At 53.3% G+C, this 22,021-nt stretch overlaps 2 protein-coding genes across 2 annotated transcripts; both read right to left on the bottom strand.

The window, feature by feature from the left end:
* Window positions 1–6: 6 nt before the first annotated feature.
* On the bottom strand, window positions 7–21,173 carry LOC308068618 (uncharacterized protein). The gene is given in 3 exon segments (XM_080399519.1): window positions 7–4,588; window positions 4,591–7,188; window positions 20,404–21,173. Coding segments are annotated over 2 exon segments (5,628 nt in total). The 5' UTR covers window positions 7,012–7,188; window positions 20,404–21,173; the 3' UTR covers window positions 7–1,381.
* LOC308068598 (protocadherin beta-16-like) lies at window positions 7,991–14,451 on the bottom strand. The gene is made up of 3 exons (XM_080399476.1): window positions 14,159–14,451; window positions 10,245–13,249; window positions 7,991–8,807 (listed from the first exon to the last, which is right to left on the bottom strand). Exons 2-3 carry the CDS (start codon window positions 12,909–12,911, stop codon window positions 8,688–8,690), a joined length of 2,787 nt encoding a protein of 928 aa, XP_080255602.1. The 5' UTR covers window positions 12,912–13,249; window positions 14,159–14,451; the 3' UTR covers window positions 7,991–8,687.
* Window positions 21,174–22,021: the final 848 nt, after the last annotated feature.

Genomic DNA, 22,021 nt, shown 5'->3' with positions numbered 1-22,021 from the left:
AGACCCGCTCCCAATAATTTCCCTGCATGCTTTATCAGCTGCATCCCCAGACTGAGGAAGTGTCCCCACTCAACTCTGCCTCAGCCAAGGGACACAGCAAGAACACCACTCCCAGCCTCTTGAAGAACTTTGACAGAGCTTTCCAGAAAGAACCTCTCCCAAAGACTGTCTCCGTACAAGGCATTCAGGCTTTCTCTTTATTTCACTATTACACACAAGGGTGTCCCTGTTTATAACAGAACAGTGTAATAACTGCAACACAACACAGCGTGAGGGTTTCCAAATATTCCGTGCCGCATTGCCATCATTCAAACAATCTGTTACTGTACATGGGGCAACGGTATTTCTGAAGAGGAACAGGCAGGACAACGCTCAAGCACAGTTCACAGGGAAGAAGGAGAAAGGGCAAAAAGGAGAATGCAAATGCTCTAACAAAAACCTAGAAAAAACATATCGGGACGGCTGTCCACTCCCACCAAGAAGCCTCTGATTTCAGGAACAACAAAGATGAGACCAGACTCAATGGCCCCTTTCCCTGTTCATCTTGATTCTACCATCAAAGTCCTCTGATGTAACTGGAGGCGTTTCCTTACAATGCACCCAAAAACAATGAGCATGCTTTCCCAGCTCTGTACAGTTACAGTCTATACCAACACCATTTGTGCTGCAATCCCAAGGAAACAGCCCACCCACCTCCCTCTTAGGGGCCCAGGGAAGTCCTTGTGGTGTGTTTTTGCTGCTCTGCCCTGGAGAAGAGGAGACTTCTGAACTCGAAGGATCAAAATAATGTTCTTGCTTGCTGAACTGTAATGATGCACATTGCGATGGTAAGATTCACCAGCCAGCCTTTGTGCAGCATGTGCAGACACACAACAGCTGTCCAGACAGACACCGTGGCAGAGCCCACAGGTCTCACAGACAGACATCCAGAATGCAGAGAAGAGCCCAGTGCTGGCACCACTGTGGTGCTCACCACCTCCTTGCCTCCCTGACCCGGGAGGAGGGCTACATGCATTTCAGCAAGCACCTGATTTTTGTGCCTGGCCATGCCAATGCATTACAGCACAGGATTAGAGGCCCACAGTAATGCCTGAGAGCAGGTTAGACAAGAACTTAGCTGAGGACCCTGGACCCCACTCTTGAAGCATTTCAGAAACGGCTGTAACAGGGCTGAAACATATGATTACCAGATTGAGGGAGATTTTAGTTCCTCTTATTTCTACTTTTGGAGGGGGAGACAATCTTTCTTACTTAGAATTTGCAGGAAATTGGTGATGCCTGTTGCAAAGGCAGATTTACTCTGGAGGAAGCATTGCAGATGTTGTAGCCCTGGTCTCTTCCTTTTGCAAGGCATGAAGCCCCTGGCTGTGCTGACTCCATGCTAGTTAGAGGAAAGACTACGGGGCTGTTCGGCAGAGAACATCCCAGGATTGCCTGGCACCACCTCCTCCGCAGTGGCAGGGCCTCGGGAGAAATCTTGTTCATCATGGGTGCCCCCTCCCAGGGCATGGTGCTGCGGAGGCAGGCTGGGGAGGATGGGCTTCAGGAATTTGAACTCACTGTTGCCCGAGCCCGTTGTGAGGCTGATCTCATAGCAATAGGCATGGGGCAGGGTCCCCGCAGTGGCCGCATCAGCCAGGTCGCTCTGCAAGTTGCCAGTGCCGTAAAGCACATGCCCATCCTTCAGCTCCTTTCTCTTGCACACCTTATGAGTGATGAAGGCTGCTGTGGACACAAGGAACAGGAGTGAGATGAAGACCAAGGAAATGATTAAGTATGTTGTCAGGGAGCCATCCTCATCCTCCGTGGCCTGGCTGCTGTGTGGTAGGCCCACATCTGAGAAGTCACTGAGCAGGAGCACGCTCAGTGCCGCTGTGGCTGACAGTGCTGGCTGCCCATTGTCTCGCACCAGGACAACGAGCTTCTGCTTCACGGCGTCTCGCTCGGTCACCGGCCTCCTCAGTCGCACCTCCCCGCTTTGGGCACCCACCACAAACAGCCCGGGGTCAGTGGCCCTCAGCAGGTGGTACGAGAGCCACGAGTTCTGCCCCGAGTCCGCATCGACAGCCACCACTTTGGTGATGAGGTACCCCGCCTCAGCCGAAACAGGCACCAGCTCATTGGATGGAGGGCTGCTGTCCTGCGAGGGGTACAGCACCAGTGGTGCATTATCATTTTCATCCACCACTACAAGGCGGACAGTGACATTGGAACTGAGGCGAGGAGAGCCTGCATCGGAGGCGCTCACCAACACCTCAATCTGCCTCACCTGCTCATAGTCCAGAGGCCGCAGCACAAATACATGCCCGTTCTCGGAGTTCATAGAGATGCAGGAGCAGGGAGGCTGCTCTGCAGAGCGGTGCGGTGCCAGGAAATAGGTCACCTTGGCATTGGGCCCCAAGTCGGCATCAGCAGCACTGACAGCTCCAACGAGCACTGTGGGGACATTGTTCTCATGCACATACATGGTATACGATGTCTGGTTAAAGACAGGTGCGTTGTCGTTGACATCAGAGATGTCCACCGTGAAGGTCTGGGTGGTTGTCAGAGGAGGTGACCCTGCGTCTGCTGCTATGACAGTGAGGATGTATCGAGCCATCTCCTCCCGATCCAATGTGCTCACAGTTACCAACTCATAGTAGTTCTTATAGGCTGGCCGCAGGGAGAATGATAGCTGGTCCTCAAGGGCACAGGAGATCTTGCCGTTGGCACCAGCATCCCGGTCCCTGACAGTGAAGAGGGCGACCACTGTCCCAGGTAATGCATTCTCAGGGAGGGGGCTGCTGAAGGAGCTGACCACCAGCTCTGGTGCGTTGTCATTCACATCCAGCACCTCCACCAACACCTTGCAGATTGCTGAGAGGCCCCCGCCATCTGTGGCCCGCACACTGAGCTCATGGTTCTTTGCCACCTCAAAGTCCAGAGGCTTTGTGAGTTTGATTTCTCCGCTCGTCAGGTCAATTGCAAATGCTGAGTCACTCTGGCCCACTGTTTGGCTGAACTTATAGGAGATGGCCCCATTAACTCCCACATCCTGATCAGTTGCCACCACATTGAGAACCACAGAGCCCTCCGGCGCATTTTCCAAAACCTTCACAACGTACCTCTCCTGTGTGAAGACAGGAGCGTTGTCGTTTACATCTAGAACGACAACGTGGATTTGGGTGGTCCCACTCCTGGGCGGAGAGCCTCCGTCCACAGCAATGACACTGAAATGCACCTCTGCCTGCTCCTCTCTGTCTAGCGGCTTTTCCAAGACCAGTTCCACGTATTTGTTGCCCTCACTCCGGCTCCCAAAGGAGACACTGAAGTGCTCGTTCTCGGGGGTGATGCTGTAAGCCTGGACGCTGTTACTGCCCACATCCAGGTCCCGAGCCCCCTCCAGCGGGAATCGTGAGCCCGGGTCACTCGTTTCCAGGATCTTAAAAGTGAGCGATTCCTCCGGGAAAACGGGCGCGTGGTCGTTGACGTCCTCCAGGGTCACCTCGACCCGGAGGAACTGCAGGGGGTTTGCCAGCAGGAGCTCGAAGGGCAGCGTGCAGGTAGCAGACTGCCCGCACAGCTCCTCCCGGTCCAGTCTCTCTGCCACTACGAGGCGGCCGGTGCCGCGGTCTAGGCGAAAGCGCTGCCGGCCGTCCTCCGAGGCCAGGCGGGCGCGGCGAGCCACCAGCTGCGCCGGGGCCAGCCCCGCGTCCTCCGCCACGTTGGCGACCACGGAGCCGCTCTCCCGCTCCTCGGCTACGGAGTAGCGGATGGGCTCGCAGCACGCGTGCGGCAGAGAGAGGAAAGCAGAGAGACAAAGCACTTGCCTGGCGATCGCCATGTCGGGCCGGCGGGCAGCCTCCGTCTCGCGGATCGCCGGTGCCGGGCGGGCGCGCTCCCTCTCGCCGAGTCCGGCTGGCGGCCCGGCAGCGGATTGCGCGGACCCCACTCGCCGCCGCTCGCCGCGGCTGCCCGGTTGCGCTGGGCAGGGCCGTGCTCGGCCGCCTCCCCGCCCTCCGCCGCTTTGCGCCGCCTTGGCCGGGAGCACCACCCTGCGGCCCGCGCCGGGACTGCGCCCGCCGCCCCCACCGCCCGCCGCCGGCTCGCCCCGGCACACTGCCCCGTGCGCACACGCCGCTCCCGCTCGCCCGCGTGGGGGCCCCGCGGCAGCACGCCGCGCCGCGGAGGGAGGCGCCGGGAAGGCGTGCCGGGAGCCCCGCGCGGCCGCCGCCGCAGCCCGAGCGCACGGACAGCGCCGGCAGCTGCCCCGCGCCTTCCGCCGCCTCCCGGGGCCCGCGGGCAGGCGGGCGTGCTCGGCTGCCGGGAGGCCGGGCCGGGCACTCCGAGAGGCGCGGCGGAGAGGCGAGCTCGGGGCGCTTCCCACGTCGCCGTGGGGCGGGGGCTCAGGCCGCGGGGACTGAGCCGCCTTCCCCGGCCGGAGGAGCCGGGCGAGAGCCTCCGCAGGGGCAGCGCGCCGGGCACGGCACGGCACTGCTGAGCGCGGGGAGCGGAGGCGGCTCCCAGCGAGCCTCAGGCATGGACGCGCCCGGCGGCCGGCCAGCCCGGTGGCGGGACGGCAGGAGGGGCCGCGCTCCCCGGGCTGCCTTCCCTCTCGCCAGCCAGCTGCGAGCAGCACGGCCCTTCCCCCTCCTGGCCAGCTCCACTTTCAGCGCTGCGTTTCAGGCAGGGCAAGACGGGCCTCAGGAACTGGAATTCGCTCCTCCCCGAGCCGGTGGTCAGGCACACTTCGTAGCGGTAAGCCGGCGACAGTGTCCCCGTGCCGGTCACGTCCACGCCGTCGGCGGCGAAGTCGCCGTCACCGTAGCTGGGGGCAGAAGGGGGCGACAGGCGTGCTCGGAGGCGGGCCTTGCAGAGCTTGGCCGCCGAAAAGGTGAGGACGGAGAGGAGGAAGAGCGACGAGACGCAGGCCAGGGAGGCGATAAGGTAGGTGGTAAGCAGATCCTCCTCGGGCGCCTGCGGCTGCTGCCTCCCCGCAGGACCATGGGAGAGCTGGAGGAAGGCGTCGGAGAAGCCGTCCACCAGGGCGATGCCGAGGGTGGCGGTGGCGGAGCGCGGCGGCTGCCCGCGGTCTCGCACTAGCACGACGAGCCTCTGCCGGGCCGCGTCCCTCTCCGACACGGCCCGCGCCGTGCGCACCTCGCCGCTGTGCAGCCCCACGCGGAACAGCCCCGGCTCCGTCGCCTTGGCCAGCTCGTACGACAGCCACGCGTTCTGCCCCGCGTCCGCGTCCACCGCCACCACCTTGGCCACCAGGTAGTCCGCCCGCGCCCAGCGCGGTACCAGCTCGCCCGCCGCCGCGCTGCTGTCGGGGGGTGGGTGCAGCACGACGGGTGCGTTGTCGTTCTCGTCCCGCACCACCACGCGTAGCACCGCCTGGGCGCTGAGCGGCGGCGAGCCGCCGTCGGCTGCGCGCACCGTCACCTCAAAGGCGCGCACCTCCTCGTAGTCCAGCGGGCGCAGTGCCCGCACGGTTCCGCTCTCCGCGTCCACGGACACGAATGATGCTGCGGAGGTTGCGCCCGGCGGGGGCGGGTCCAGCGCGTATCTCACGCGAGCGTTTTTTCCTGCGTCGGCGTCCGTCGCGGTCAGGCGACCCAGGCTCTTCCCCGCCGGCTCATTTTCGCTAAGCATCACAGTGTAAACGGCCTGGGCGAAGGTAGGCGCGTTGTCGTTCACGTCTATGAGCCGCACGAGCAGCGTTTTGGACGCCGTGAGCGCGGGGGAGCCCTGGTCGCGGGCCCGCACAGTCACGTTGTACTCTGCCACCTCCTCCCGGTCCAGCTCCTCCGACGTCACCAGCGCGTAAGCATCGGCCGGCAACAGCGTGATGCTGAAAGGCTGCTTACCCGGCAGCTCGCAGCTCACCCTGCCGTTGTCCCCTGAGTCCCGGTCCCGCACGTTGAAGAGGGCCACCACGGTGTTCGGCGGGGCGGCTTCCGAGAGGGTGCTGGTGAGGGAGGTGATGATCACCTCGGGGGCGTTGTCGTTCACGTCCTGCACCTGCACCTGCACCTTGCAGTGCGCAGATAGCCCCCCTCCGTCTGTTGCCTGGACGTCTATCTCGTAGGTCTTTGTTTCTTCATAATCCACCGACTTTTTGAGTCGAATCTGCCCTGACTCTGGATTTATTTTAAACGTGTGGCGATTTTCCTCTGAATTTTGCACTATGGAATAGGCTATTTCCCCGTTCGTTCCTGAGTCTAAATCTCTAGCGGACACTGCCACCACTAAGGTATCCTGGGAGCTATTTTCTAATAGCGGGACTTTATACAGACTCCGGCTAAATACCGGGGTGTTGTCATTTACATCCAGGACTACCACGCGGATTAAGGCTGTACCAGAGCGCGGTGGAGACCCGCCATCTACAGCCGTGATGGTGAACGCGATTTCAGCCTGCTGCTCCCGGTCCAGGGCTCGGTCCAACACCAGCTCGGCGTACCTCCTGCCGTCACTCCGCCTCCGGGTGTAGATACGGAAATACTCGTTCGAGCTGATACTGTAATGCTGCAGACTGTTGTTCCCCACATCTGGATCCTGAGCGCTTTCCAACAAAAATCGAGCCTCTGGCACTGCACTTTCCGGGATCTTTAAAACTATCTCTTTATTTAAGAACACAGGAGAATGATCATTGATGTCTGTGAGGCTTACCTCAGCTCGGAAGGACTGCAGGGGGCTCTCCAGCAGCACCTCGAAACGCACCAGGCAGGGCTCGTTCTGCCCGCACAGCTCCTCCCGGTCCATCCGCTCTCGCACCACCAAATCCCCGCTGTGCTGGTTCAGCTGTAAATACTGCTTTTCTCCTTCAGGAACGAGCCGAACTCGTCGAGCCGATAATTCTTCACTGGTCAGTCCCAAATCCTTAGCGATATTCGCCACAAAGGAGCCTCTCTCCGCCTCCTCGGGCGCAGAGTACCGGGCGGTTTCTGCCCTCATCCCTGACACGCAGAGGAGCAGGACCAGAGCCGCTGCTGGCCCTAGGAGCGGTTCCTCCCTCTTCGTCAGCTCCATTCCCTCTCAGCGAACCGATTTCTTCCCCCTGTGAGCTGGATGGAGCTGCCGAGCCAGCCTGCCGAGCTCTGAGCAGCGCAGCCCGGATGGTGCCGCCCCACCCGCCCGAGCCCCGGCGCGGTGGAGCCGGGAGCTGCGCGGAGCCTCCGCGGTCGGCAGCGGCACCAGGCGGCCAACCTGCGGAAAGACACGGAGATCTCCCAGCGCGGAGCCTGCGGGAGGGACACAGACCGTTCGATTTCTCTCTTACGAGGTCAAGGCATAAGGATTTAGCTGTCCATACAACCCTGTTCAAAGTATGGCCTCCGCTTGAGTGAGCAATGCTTCTCTTTACCTTTTATTTGAAAAGGAGATTTATTTAAAGCTTTTTTTTTTTTTATGTGTCCCCCCTATAACGGTTTGAACTGTTTATACACAGTGAAGAAATGAGTTTTAGCCCGTTTAGCTAAAAAAAAAAAAAGCTGTGTATGGCTACAGATGGCCGGCATCCAGAGTGAGCTGGTCCATGAACCACGCATGGCAGCGATGGCCATGTAGTAATTCTCGGTGGGTTTCTGGAAGGGACCGAGATTGTTCCCCCAGTTCACGACCTCTCACGGCTGGGAGCCCTCGCAAAGAGGCCGGAGGCAGCATCTCTCAAACCTCATCTTGGCTCAGAAAAGGCCCCTCCACCTTACTCTGGCTTCTGAGAGCAGCCTACTTTCCAGATCGCTCTGATTTCCCCTGCATAAATTCCATCCCAAATGCAGGGATTTATTCCCGAAATCCTGCTCTTTGGGGTGGCTATTTCCTCAGCGATGACTGTGAGAAGTGTTTTTCGAGACCGCACACTCACCTGAGGGACTTTCAAGTAGGTTTTATTGTTTTCTGTCTTCAGGCATTTGGCTCTAAAAAATGTGTGAGCGACGGGAAATACCACATTACTTTATAGAACAATACTGATTAATGGAAGAAAACCTGAAAGCTTATTGACGCCCTATATTCTACTATACCTTAAGTTTATTGTAAATGGTTTAGCCTACTTTACTGTAAAACTACAGACAGTATTTTTAATTCTCTACTACTGTATACCCCAAAATTCTGAAATGTTAATTTCAACTTCACGTTATGAAGGGAAAAAAAATACATTGCTCAAAGCCCACTCTGCAGTGTGGAGAACCTGTAAACTCTTGATCAAATACACAAAGTGTGCCACTGTCAGCCGTTTGTAATGTAATCAGCTTCTGCTTGTTATTAAGAAATTTTTTTGCAAGCACCACTTAATTTTGCTTAATATTGTTTGGTATTGAACAGGCTGCAGGAAATTAAGACATTATTACAGATCCCTCTGCATAAGAAAAAACACAGAAAAGGTGATGTAGAAAAAAGTTATCTTGAAGATCTGCTTCCAGTTCTCAGTACTTCCCTTAACATTTAGAAGCGGTAGCACTCTCACAATCACACACGAGGTCTAAGTGTAATCAACATGCAACACAGTCCTCGTCTTCCATCCATATCACAATTACAAAATACCTACATGAATAAAGTACTGCTCAAGAGGAGAGTGTTTTTGCTCTCTCACAGAGAAGCTTTGTATCTCCCTGGTACTTTTTTTGGTGGGTGTTTGGTCTCTTCGTTCACTTTTCCCCGTGAGCATGTTAGCCAGTGAGGACAGAGATGCTTGTTTTTCTCTTCACTTACTGATGGCTGACCCAAGGGTTTTGATCAGAATTGATATTTAGCTCCACCCCCTTGTTTGCAGAGCAAGCTGCTTCCGCAGGTCTGGGACCCGTGTCTTCGGGGAGGGGAGCTCTGCCCTGCAAAGAACAGAGAGTGGAGGTTGTCATTTGGGCGCTGAAGGTAAACAGGCATCAGCGAGAATCTTGGAGGTCACATCTTACACTACTGCATGAGTGACACCAGACTCTTCCCTATCCAGAGCCAAATAAAAGGTTGGACTAGGTGGTGGGTCTCTGACCTGAACAGGGAAAATCTAAAGCCAGAAACCATCCTCCACTGTGGACATCACAAAGGCACTAATGAAACCTTTTATGAATCTGAGGAAGTAATTTAAGGTGGTAAGAGCCCGAAATAAAACCACTTTCTCACAAACAGGAAATGTGATATATCAAGATGTGTCCTTGTCTACACTGAGGCCACTGCGACTGCGGTTCTGAGAACCGGCAGTAAAGTTAGTCCAAGTCATCAGTGGCGATGAAATACGAAAACTTTAAGGGGTAAGAAGGTGTGGGTAGGTCTTCAGCCTCATATATGTTCATCGTCTAGACTCCTGTGAAGTGCTAGATGGATCCCCAGAACTGGTAACCCCGTGTTTTAGAAGTCCCACTTGGACCCAGTGAGAGAGTGAGGGGAGAAGAAACTGTTTCACTGATCACTCCTTGCCTCTCCCATGCTCTTTGAAGCTGGAGGTTGACGGACGCCTCAGCTATGACTCTGAGTTCACAGCAGGACTGAAAAGAAAGGTGCTGGTACTGCCTGGGAAAGCCCGCCTGGGCCAGGAAAGGACTAGGAAAGCGCATTGTAAAGTCAGATAGCCACATTTTCCTGGCTGATACTGTTCATGCAAGCCACAAAAATATATGGGAATTTAATGGCAGAGAGCCCCGCCTCCATAGACTCCAGGAACTTGTAAGGCAGCTTGAGTTCAGCACCGCAACCACCCTGATGAACGGCACCTGGCAGCGCCGGGCACAGGCTCCTAACAGCACTGCAGGGGACACCGTGAGTGATGTGACTGCGCTTTGCACCATTGTCCCCACAGCCCCAGCTGACGCTGAATAGAACTCACTACATTCCCGGTGCTGCAGCCCCCGGGAGGAGCGGTGTCGCTCCTGCTCTGGGTCCCTACGGGCTCCACACAATGCATGGACAGGACCCGCTGTGTGGATCACACTTCTACACCTCTACTTCTCATCTTCTCATGGTCCAGCTGCCCCTCTTTGTGGTGAAGCCAAAGACTTGATCTAACGCGGACACTCAGAGCATACAGCTGGATGCAGAGAGGTGCGGTTAGTCAGAACTTAGGGAACAGCTGAGTCGTGCCGGATCCTCCTGGGAGGCCCCCGCCAGCGGCTCTGGGACCCTCTCTACCCTCTCCTCCCTCCCCAGTAGCTCCTCCACCACGATCTCCGCAACATCGATAGTCCTTTCTGCCAGGGATGACGCCCCACCCCCACCTCCGCACTACTCACTCCCTGCTTTCCCCATCGCCTCGGCACGGCCACGTCCCTCACCTGTGCAGCCCAGTCACCTTCTCCCCTGGGGCTGGCTGCCTCTTGTGAGCACACCGAGCTCCGCTGCTCGCCCGGGCCGGGGGGCAGCCCGGCGGGGAAACAGGGGAAGAGGGGCCTGAGGAACCGAAATTCGCTGTTGACTGTCCCGGCGGCGAAGCAGACGTCGTATACGTAGTTGCGGGGAAGGGAGCCCGCGTTGCTCTCCGTGGCAGCCTTCGGGAACGTGGGCAAGGGCTCCGCCTGGCTCCGCCTGGCCCGCCGCACCTTCACCACCACGGCTGCCACCGCGGTGGCCAGGAACAGCGACGAGACGCAGGCCAGGGAGGCGATGAGGTACAGGGTCAGTGGCCCGTCGGGCTCGGCGGCCGGCGCCTCCTCACTCACCCGCACATGGGCGTCGGAGAAGCCGTCCACCAGGGCGATGCCGAGGGTGGCAGTGGCGGAGCGCGGCGGCTGCCCGCGGTCTCGCACTAGCACGACGAGCCTCTGCCGGGCCGCGTCCCTCTCCGACACGGCCCGCGCCGTGCGCACCTCGCCGCTGTGCAGCCCCACGCGGAACAGCCCCGGCTCCGTCGCCTTGGCCAGCTCGTACGACAGCCACGCGTTCTGCCCCGCGTCCGCGTCCACCGCCACCACCTTGGCCACCAGGTAGTCCGCCCGCGCCCAGCGCGGTACCAGCTCGCCCGCCGCCGCGCTGCTGTCGGGGGGTGGGTGCAGCACGACGGGTGCGTTGTCGTTCTCGTCCCGCACCACCACGCGTAGCACCGCCTGGGCGCTGAGCGGCGGCGAGCCGCCGTCGGCTGCGCGCACCGTCACCTCTAAGGCGCGCACCTCCTCATAGTCCAGCGGGCGGAGGATATAAACATCCCCGTTTTCAGAGTTGACCGACACGTCGGGCTGCACCTTGCCTTCCTGCGGCACCAGCGTGTAGTTTACGCGAGCGTTTTTTCCTGCGTCGGCGTCCGTCGCGTTCACCCTGCCGATCCGGAGCATGGGGCTGCTGTTCTCCGCGACCGACATGGTGTAAACCTCCTGGGTGAACTCTGGGGGATTATCGTTCACGTCCGATATCTGCACGAATATGCTTTCCTGAGTGCTCAGCCGCGTCATGCCCCAGTCTGTGGCTGTGATGGTGATGTTATACAACGCCGTCCTCTCCCTGTCCAGCGCCTGGTTTGTTCTCAGTTCGTAGTAATTATCGAAAGTGGGGGTGAGGCTAAAGGGCAAGTCCCCATCTATCGAGCACTCTGTCCTGCCGTTGTCTCCGGAGTCCTTGTCCCGCACACTGAACAGGGCCACCACGGTGCGGGGCGGGGCGTCCTCGGGAACGGAGGCTGTGAGGGAGGTGAGCACTATCTCCGGGGCGTTGTCATTCATGTCCAGGACCTCCACCTGCACTTTGCAATGCGCAGACAGCCCCCCGCCGTCCGTGGCTTTCACCACCATCTTGTGCATTTTCGCTTCCTCGAAATCCAAGTTGCCCGCGACCCGTATCTCCCCAGTGGCAGGGTTCAGCTCGAAGAGCTGCCGGGACCTCTCCAATGTCTGCGTGAAGGCGTACCGCACTTTCCCGTAGGACCCTTCGTCGGGATCCGCAGCCGCCACTCTGACTACCAGCTGCTCCGGGGGGCTGTTCTCGGGCAGGCGCACCTCGTAGACCTCCTGACGGAAGACCGGGATGTTGTCATTGGCATCCACCACCACGATCCGGACCTGGGCCGTGCCCGATCTGGGTGGCGAGCCCCCATCGGTGGCGGTGAGAAGTAAATTCAGTTCTCGCTGCTCTTCACGGTCCAGCTGGCGCTGTAGGACGAGCTCCACGTATCTCAGTCCATCTTTCCCTGTTTCGAGAGCGAGGGAGAAATGCGAATTGGATTCGAGGCTGTAGTTCTGTAAACCGTTACTGCCCACGTCCTTGTCCTGGGCACTTTCCAGATGGAAACGGGACCCAGGAGATGCCGTTTCCAGGATCTCTAAAACCATCTCCTTCTCCGGGAACACGGGGGAGTTGTCGTTCACATCGAGAACCTCCACCTCCCCTCGGATCAGCTGAAACGGATTTTCAAAGAATATCTTAAAAAAGAGTGTGCAAGTATCGCTCTGCGGACAGATTTCGTCTCGGTCCAGCGACTCCTTTGCCGTCAGGGCTCCGGTGTTTTGATTGAGGCGGAAAAGCTGCTCGTTCCCCTCGGACACAATGCGGGCCTTGCGAGCCGCCAGCTGGCTCGGAGAAACCCCCAGGTCCTTTGCAATATTGGCGACAAAGGAGTCCCTCTCCATTTCCTCCGCCAGAGAATAGCGGAGGCTTTCGGCCCCGCTCTGACACACGCAAACGCACAGAATAAAGAAGATCACTTGCCTCTTGCTGTTTCGGCTCCATCCCACACACGCCATTACTCTCCAGAAAAGCCATCCACCGTCCTCCGTGCCTCCCAGCATTTTTAAGCAGGGTCCGAGGCAGAGCGGTGCTTGTCCGGAATCCGCAGGTAAGGGGGTCTGAAGCCTCCGAGCACCCCGACCCGTGCCCGCCGCGCTCCCCAGCAGCTCACACGGGTTTTTTGTTTCTCTGCGCCTGCAGACGCGGCGGGCAGAGCCACCGGCCGGTCCGTGGCCAATATCCCCACCCAGCGTCGCAAGGGGGAATAGTTCCCTCCGCACTCGGCGCATTGCTGCGGATTCGGAGTTTGCTGTTTGAATCTGCACTCTCCATGCCAAACCGAAGGCAAAAGGCGCAGTGTAAATGCGCTTCTCGCTTGGAAGCGGGCTCCCTCCCCCATCTAGAGCGCTGCTCTGGGCGTCTCTTCCCAGCTCGCAACCGCGAGCTTTTTATACACAACTTTTGGTTTTCCTCTGTGTTGTGTGGTCATTGCAAGATCTGCCACTTCCACAGGATGCACTGCAGGGTTTGCCTTCTCTTCTCCACTTGTTACTGAGCACAGGGCAGTTAGCAAGTGGGGCGAGTTAGAGAAGCACCGCTGTTGAATATGAGATCTGGTGCCAGAGAGCTTACAGGAGAAAAGGCCCCGTAAATAAATGCTTCACCATCACGCTAGCTCGCCACCATCCTAGAACGATAATGCTATTCTAGGACACATCACTCTAATGCTGTTTTCTTCACATTGTGTATCACACCCCACCCAAAGGACACACAGCTTTAACAGTTTTCTGTGTGAAAAGCGGATTTTTCCTTATTTGACAGGAATATTCTCCCCTCCTGCCTGTGACCCTTGTACCCATAAGATGTATCACTGTATAACACATGCTTGAAAAATGTCCCCAGCCACACACAAACGTCAAAATGCTGCAACCTGTTCTCATATTTTGGAGGTATACTGTCCTTCCTCCCCTAATGTTACCACACAGGCTTAGAAATACTTTAGAAGTTCCTGTGCTCAGAGGTCAAACCTCAGCTCCTATACCTGTGTAAGGATATATGGCCAACAGCTATTTAATACAGAAGGCAAGGAAACAAGCAGGAGAGCTCGTAAATTAACACCCCAGATACGAGCCGGAGCTGATGAAGCCAATAGAAAGACCAGGGATCTAACGACGCCGATCGATAGGCCATTAAAGCAACTACTGAAGTGTACACTCCAAGAGATACAACCAGAAATTCTGTAAACAAGAAGGGGGGCGGGGGGAGGGAAGTATTATCAGAAAGGGTCTAACAGGGAAGAGCAAACTGCTTACGAGATGTTTGAGGGGGGTTCTAGGAATATGCAAAGCACATTACGGGATTATTAGAGGCAGAATCAAACTCGGTAAAAGGGAGAGGTCAGGAGTGGATTCGGGAGGAACAACCGTGGGGACATGGAGGTGGGACGGGAAAGCGAGGAGTCCTAAGCAAGGCCGTGGTAGTGCGAACCAGGATGGGTGCCGGGGACCTGACAAAACCCCCAGGGTCAGGCACTCACCGCCGGCCCTGGGGATTGATTTAGACCGCGACTGCGACTGCAGATGCAGCGGTGAGCGCCGTCAGATCGCACGCGATATACTGGTGCTTCCAAGAGCAGTCTTCCTCTTGCAGAACAAAACAAAACAAAACAAAACAAAACAAAACAAACAAACAAAAAAAAACCTGGAGAAAACAAAATACAGCTTGTGCTACTTATTTTTGGTTCCAGCAATTTAAATTCAGCTTGTACTTTAAAAGGAACCACGGTATTTATATATATATATATATATATATATATATTTATATATATTTATATATATTTATATATATATATATAAAGTTTCCTAACCTCCTTGATTTTGACAGTTTTCCTTTAATTTCTTTGACGTTTTCTCCATATTTTTGTTTGCTGAGGGAGCTGACTATCAAATAATACTCACCAGGTGAAGTCCTACAAATTCGCTGATGCCTTGATTTGTTTTAAAATAAAAGCTTCATGACTGTATCAGTAGGAGACAGTAACAACCAGAATTGACTTTAAGATTCCCCAGAATTGTAGCTACTAGAGGACTTTGCGTGGATGCAGCCATTTTTGGTGATTTCTTCTTTTCGTCCTTTGACTTGGAAGCATGACAGAATGTAGAAGACTAACTTCCATCAAAGGGCAGGTCAGCTCTTTCTTCCTTTCTCCCTTTCCAGGGATGTGGCCATCTGCTGTTATCATCACCAACGCAGAAGTTTGATGTAAAACCAACCATAGGCTGAGTAAACCAGTTGATGCGCTGGGAACACCGTTTCTTTCCTCACCCGTGCCATGCAAAAATAACAGTGACACCTGAAATCCATCTGCTTTGTGCCTTTGCCAGTGCTCCTGCTCAGCTCTCGGCATCTCCGAGAGAGGAAGGTGTGTTTGCTTCTACATAACCTAATCTTTGGCACCCCTAGGCAGCAGGGAACAGACACAAGCTGAGAAATGCTTCCATAGACACTTCCCACCCTGGCTGCAGTAACCCGGTAGTTGTTACTCCCCTCATCTCAGAAGGGAAACAGTGTCCTTCAGCTTCAGGTGTAGAAGGGTGCAAGAGGAACGGTGACCCTTAACGAAGCTCTTGGCTGTAATAGTATCTTGGCACATCAGAAGAAGCTGCTTTTAGACTGAAGCTCGTTTTCTTTCAGATTTTAGAGAAACGCGAAATGAAGAGGCTCACTTACTGTGCACCACTGGATAGCTAACTAATGCTGGTGTTTGCTGTTGGGTCAAAATAACAAAATGAATATGTACGAGTAGAAAAAAGAATATGTATACTGCCAGATGAAGGCATACTATGTTTTAGGACAGACTAAGTAACTATAGCCACAATAAGATAAATGTGTCAGAGAATTCATGCATCTGCTTGAGCGCGTAGTGATGTCGCAGGCTTCCTCATTTTTTGGTTTAGTGATGACATCTTTATCCTAACAAGGTAGGTTAAAACGACTGAAAATCGGTTCTCCTCTTTACTCTGAAATTTACACCTTAACGCTAGAAAAGAGATAAAGCAACATGTTCTGCTCAGTTCCTGGTATGTCTCCATATTTCAGAACATAGTGTTCCTAAAAGAAGATTCTGCCCGCACTTCTACAGCCTGAGCAAGTTCAGTTTCCAAAATTCCCTTCTTGGTCTTCCAGCTAGGAATTCAGATCCACCGAGTGAAGCCTCAGAGGCCCCATGCCGCGTTTTGTTGCCCCCTTGGATATAGACTTCTTCCCCACCCCTGGAACCACTGCCCATCCACTCCAGCACACCCTAAGGGTAACAAGCACACCTTAACGAAGGAGCAGGTGCCTGCAGATCAAAAGCACAGATGCTTCCCCCAGTCACTGTGGTTTCCATGCTCTAATGCAAAGAGGGACTGACGTTCCTGTCCTCTCATTCCCAGCCAGCTCCCAGGACGGATTTCTTCTCTCACCTCTAGCACTGAGACAGCACCTGCATTCCTAGCTCTCCCGAGAAACTTCTGCCCTGAGATCTCAGCTGGCTGCAACCGTGAGGGAGGCTGAGAAGATCGTTCCAACATTGTAGCTCTCTGTTATACTGTAAATATCACTGGTACACGTCCTGTTTGTGGTTCATCTTCCAAGAGAGATACCGGCCTCCTCTTTCTGCCTGCATTCAGTCCAGTTAACGCTTTCCCCACCGCTCCGTTAAATGTAAAGCATTCCTTTTTTGAGGTATTAAGTCGGTGCTTACCAACCAACGGGCTCTGCCTGAGTCACCCCAGACCTGCGGCGAAATCCTCCCACATCCCTAGGGGCGGACATGGGACACCGTCTCCCTCCTTCACCTTCTCGGTTCTGCTTTGTGCTCTTGGAGTTTCCAGGCGTTTCTCCATGCGGAATTCCCAGCACGTCCCTTGGAAGGGCTTTGAATTTGAGCGTATTTCAGTGCAACCGAGACATTTCGGCTGGGCTCTCAGCTGATGTCAGCCATGCAGCATCTGACTTTGTGCTCACTGGGCTCTCCCTGCTTGGGAGCTGCCCGCCCAGCAGCACCAGTACACGCTGGCCAACAGCGGCACTGGGCGTCCAATGCAAGAACTGCACATGGACGTCTACCCGCACGCCTCAGCACACATCTCCTCCGTTAGGTTCTGGTTATTGCTACCGCAAATTATGAAACACATTTCCCACCTGATGTCTTTGTCAAATAAACTCACTTTCTTAGTACTTATTGAGACATTTGGTTTAGCACTAATAACACAGGGAAGTATGAAACGTCTAGAAGGCATCCTATACAAACCTTCTGTTAAATGTGCTTAATAAAGATGCAAGCTATGGGCAAACGTAGCAAGTATCGCTCACGTGTTGTGCACATCTTCCAGAAGTCAGAGACAATCGAGGCGCTTTCAAGCAGAGGCTGGTTGTGGAAGGCTCAGAGTTTTGAGTATTTTCTGTTTCAGAAGGAGAGCTCCAACTGTTGTACATCGTCTCCTGAAGTAATCTGAAGTTAGGAACCAATTCAGTATTAATAGCAGCACGAACCTCCATCGCCCCGTGGATCAGCTGCAAAGAATTTTCAAAGAATATCTTACAGAAGAGAGTGCAGGTATCGCTCTGCAGACAGATCTCAGATTGCTCCTTGATCCAGTGACCTTTACTGTCAGAACTCCAGTGTTTTGATTGAAACAGAAATGTTACTTATTCTCCTCAGACACAACGGGGGACACATATCTTCCTAGGTAGCAGTCCTTCCTGTCTACTAACATCAGTTTGTGAGGCTATCTGTTCTAAAATCTCCCCTGTATATCTACCAGCTTTGAAGAATAAAGGGAAATTCTCTGCTTCAAAAGTCTGAGTTCATATACCTTCTCAGAGACCTTCTGCACTCTCCAGTCTCCAAAGATAACGCTGGACAGAAGGTACCTGCTGGATGTTTACCCAGACCATTTCCATCCTACATCCTTCGAAGGCAATGAATTCTTGCTCCCTTCTCTATAGCCATGATAATCTCAGCACTTCTTGATAGAAAATAGATCCTCTGAGCTTCAACACTTCGCTACTACAAATGCCTTTTGAAGCCAAGTAATTATTTTCATCTTCACGAACATTGTGCTTATGGGATACAACTTTTCCATCCTCAACCTACTCCTATGTCCTGGTTTCAGCTGGGACAGAGTTAATTTTCTTCTTAGTAGCTGGTGCAGTGCTGTGTTTTGGATTTGGTGTGAGAACAATGTTGATAGCACACTGATGTTTTTAGTTGTTGCTGAGTGATGTTTATACTAAGTCGAGGAATTTTTGGTTTCTTGGATCCTGCCAGCGAGAGGGCTGGAGTGGCACAGATATTGGGAGGGGACACAGTCAGGACTGGTGACCCAAACTGGCCAAAGATGTATTCCATGCCATATGACATCATGCTGAATATATAAACTGAGGGTAGAAGAAGGAAGGGGGGGGACATTTGGCATTATGGCATTTGTCTTCCCGTGTAACCATTACGTGTGATGGAGCTCTGCCTTCCTGGGGATGGCTGAACACCTGCCTGCCGATGGGAAGTGGTGAATGAATTCCTTGCTTTGCTTGTGCCCATGGCTTTTTGCTTTCCCTATTAAATTGTTCTTATCTCAAGCCTTGAGTTTTACACTCCTTTCTAATTCTCCTCTCTATCCCTCCAGGTGAGGGGGAGTGAGCAAGCTACTGCATGGTACTTGGTTGCCAGCCAGGGTTAAACCATGACAAATACGCAGCAATTTTCTTCATAAATCCCTAGACACGTGTGTTTTCCTGCATCCTGAGGTCTCAAAAAGGCCTCAAATAGTATTTTTATTTCTAGCTCTATGTATTCTGGGGGAAAATGTAATCTACTAAGGGTTTTTTTCAAGTTCTTGTGTCCAGTTCCTGTATGACTCCTTCCACAGTTTACTGCAGCAGCTGTTTCTGTTGACTAGGAGGAGGGAGATTCAAATGGAAAGTCACATGATGAACAGTCAAGTAGCACAAGGTTGTCAGGCAATTTAAGTCCACAGTGTGAATACTCTTGGCTTTCTGTGTGCTTTTCATGAAGCAACAGAAAACAACATTATTTTTTCAGTGAGAAAAGAGACTTCAGGGACAGAAGTGCCACACAGGCATGTCATGAACAAGGACAAGAAACTCCCAGCTTGTGAGAAATGTTTCTACAACTGGCTACCTGGAGATAGTGACTAGAAGTGATTGAAGGAAAACAGTCAGCAATAAAGTAAGAAAGTGAGAAATAGCTAGACTGTATGCTGTTGTGGGCACAGAAATAATATATTTTCTCTTTGACAGGCAGGCCAGGAAGGAAAGGGTATGAGGAGGGTTTGGCCTTAGACAGGCTAATGTTGAAAATCTAACTGGTCATCTGAGGACAGAAATGGGGATTCAGCTGAGAAGCAGATTGGAAGTGAAGAAGAGAAAGGGAGGGCAAAAGGAGGGATAGCAATGGTTAGAGGAAGGAAAGATGCTATGCAAGAGGGGACAAGAGAGGACAAGCACAAACCTGTTCAGTTGACAAGGCTGATCAAAGAGGGTAAGGACCGAGAAACACATGTAGGATCCATCCTGAAAGCAGCTTAGGAAGAGCTTCCTGGTGTAGCACCTTTAAGAAAAGACTCACAATGGGCATTGATAAGGGGAAAGTGAGGTCCAATCACCAGAGTGAAAAGGGTACATGGAATTCTGGAGAAAAAAGGAAGGACAGTAGATGAACTTTGAAGTCAAAGCAGGTGTATGGACAAGAAGGAAGCCAAAACGGAAATAAAGAAGGAAGAAACAGAACAGTTAGGCAGGAGGAAAGGCAGAGATATGGTTCTTTAGGCTTGTGCCTGTCCTTTCCCCATTCTCAGTGTCTGGTTTAGGACCTAGATTTCCTTTTCTCCATCTTTCTCCCTCAGAATACCTCTCTCTCCACTTGGGGAGCAAGAAAATGATCACAAGGTAGTAGCAAACCAAAGGAAACCCTAGTACCAGCCAGTTTAACAGGATTAAATGCCCAGAGAAAGCAAGCATCAGTGCCCATCTTTCCAGCATAAAGACACAGGCTTGGCTCATCTTCAAGCCAAGTTCCCAATCCTGCAACCCTTGGATGGCCTGAACACATTGAAAAGGTGTCTCCAGTGCTGTGGACCAGTGCTACCTAAAGGGGAGGTCAGTGAAGAAGTGATTCAAGCACAACTTCAGGGACAATGCCGTCACTACCTAGAAGGAAAACAGAGCTTCTGAACTGAGGCTTTCAAAGCAGCCAGAGGTCAAGGGAGTTGTTACGTTTACTCATGTCACAGGTGAACAGAGAGATGGCTCAACATGAAGGGATTATCCCCCACTGCATGTCTAGTGCTTCTCAAGCCACAGTGACCAGTCCAGCAGTTAACTAAGTGGCCAGCACTGTAAACCAAATCGCTAAATGGTAAGGGCCATATAACTCCAGCAGAAGATAAATCTGGCCTATGCTTTACAAAAGCAGCAGAAATGTCTTACTTTGGTAGGATACTTGGGAAAACAAGGGCTTCTTATGCCCTCTGTTTAACATCCCCTGCCCTCAGCTGCAGATCCTTTCCTCTCACATTGTAGTTCCAGCAGCAACTGTAGACCAGGCACCTTCTGGGATCAAAGCATGGCCCTTGTGACTCTGATACAATTAAACTATTCCCAGAAATACAGTGTGACCAGTGAACTTCCTGGGACATCTTTTACACAAAGTAGTGAAGTTTAGGCTCTCAGTATCCTAACATGCCCTTGCATCATGACTATTTTGTTTTTTAATACCTGTTGTATCTTGTCAAAGCTGAACTGTGAAAAACCATCTTTCTGTCGGACAATGCTTTGACATACTCAGTACTGCTGAGCAACGACATGTAGATACTCCAAAGGAAAGGAGACTTATAGAACAGAAAGCATCCATCCTGTGGAGAGAAATCCAGAAAGGGTTTATTAAATGTTTAGGCAGCAGATATAGACTCATACCAGTATCACATAACGGAATGGACACACTGGCAATGAAAAACTGAATAGCAACTTAAAGATAGATGCACACACAGAGTTTCTAGTGAGTAATTATCAAGTAAACAGCTATGAAAGCAGCACATTTACCAAGTACTGCTGAAGGTGTATGATAGCTAGTTTACTTTCCAAAGAGTTTATACCTGGACAGGTACATCACACCTCTGGTGTCAAGATTCTTCTACTGCTGGGCTCAAATCTGAGGAAAAAAAAAGAAAAAATAAAGTAATCTCTTTCTGTATTAAAGATACTGGTTTCCATCAATGACGGGGAGGGCTAATGGAAAATGGCCTGTAGTTCCTGGGCACTGTCACATATAGAAATATTATCCGCTTAACCCCATCCAAGAAAGCGATGAGACTTGGGCACACTTTGGGATCACTTAAATGCAGTTTTTGTCCCTCAGCAAGTCGGCCCCTGGCCCAAGCTCTGCCCAGTAGGAGCAGAGGCAGCAGCGGTCGGGGGGACCAGGCGGCTGCAGTCCCCGCTGGCTGCCGGCAGAGGGCAGCCGCCACCAGGGAAAAACCGGGCGGCCGGCCCCCCCCCCCCCCCCCCCCTACGGCACGGCACGGCGCGGCACGGCGCGGCACGGCGCGGCGCGGCACGGCGCGGCGCGGGGAGCAGGAAACGGCCGAGCTCGGCAACCCCCGGCTTCGGCTAGGGCAAGGGAGAGTCCACCGCAGAGAGGCAGGTCTCTTTATTATCTGTCTATCTAATCTGTCTATCTATCTATCTAATCTATCTATGCATCCATCCATGTCTATTCCTTTATCTGTCTGTCTACCCGTCTAGTTACCTACCTACCCATCTGTCCATCACCTACCTATCTATCCATCCACCTATTAGCATCCTTGTCCACCGACGCTGGCTCCTGTTGTGCTGCTCAGCGCACTGGGGAAAGCAGCACACACTCTGATGCAGGGAAATGAGCTCAGACTGAGAGTTTTAGACTCAAAGCAGGAGGCTGGAGAAAAGGGACAGCTATGAGATCATTAGTGAGGCGGTGAGATTGTTAGGGGGGACCCGGCACTCTGGACTGAATTGGGTTTGGGAGGGGATGTAGGTCATGGAGCAAACATAGGGATCGTTTTATCCCTTGGGGTCCCTAAAGCTGGTGTTCTGCCCTTGCCACAGATCAAAACTGAAATTGCAGTAAGTATTGAGCAGTGCGCTGGTTACCCCCAGAACTGGGACTACAGGGCAAGTGAGGACAGCAGCTGGCTTAAACCCTGGGAATCAGGGATTGTTGTAGGAGACACCAGGGCTGAATAATCTCTTAACTTCTCTGTCAGGCCAGAGTATCTCTAATGCAGAAAATATTTCTACAATTTTAAATATGCTTAAATAATTGTGTTTACATTTGTTACTACATGCTTGTCTTCTG

This window comes from Falco punctatus (genome assembly GCF_963210335.1).
Source record: "Falco punctatus genome assembly, chromosome: 8".
Lineage (NCBI taxonomy): Eukaryota > Metazoa > Chordata > Aves > Falconiformes > Falconidae > Falco > Falco punctatus.
This window is presented reverse-complemented; position numbering and strand designations above follow the sequence as displayed.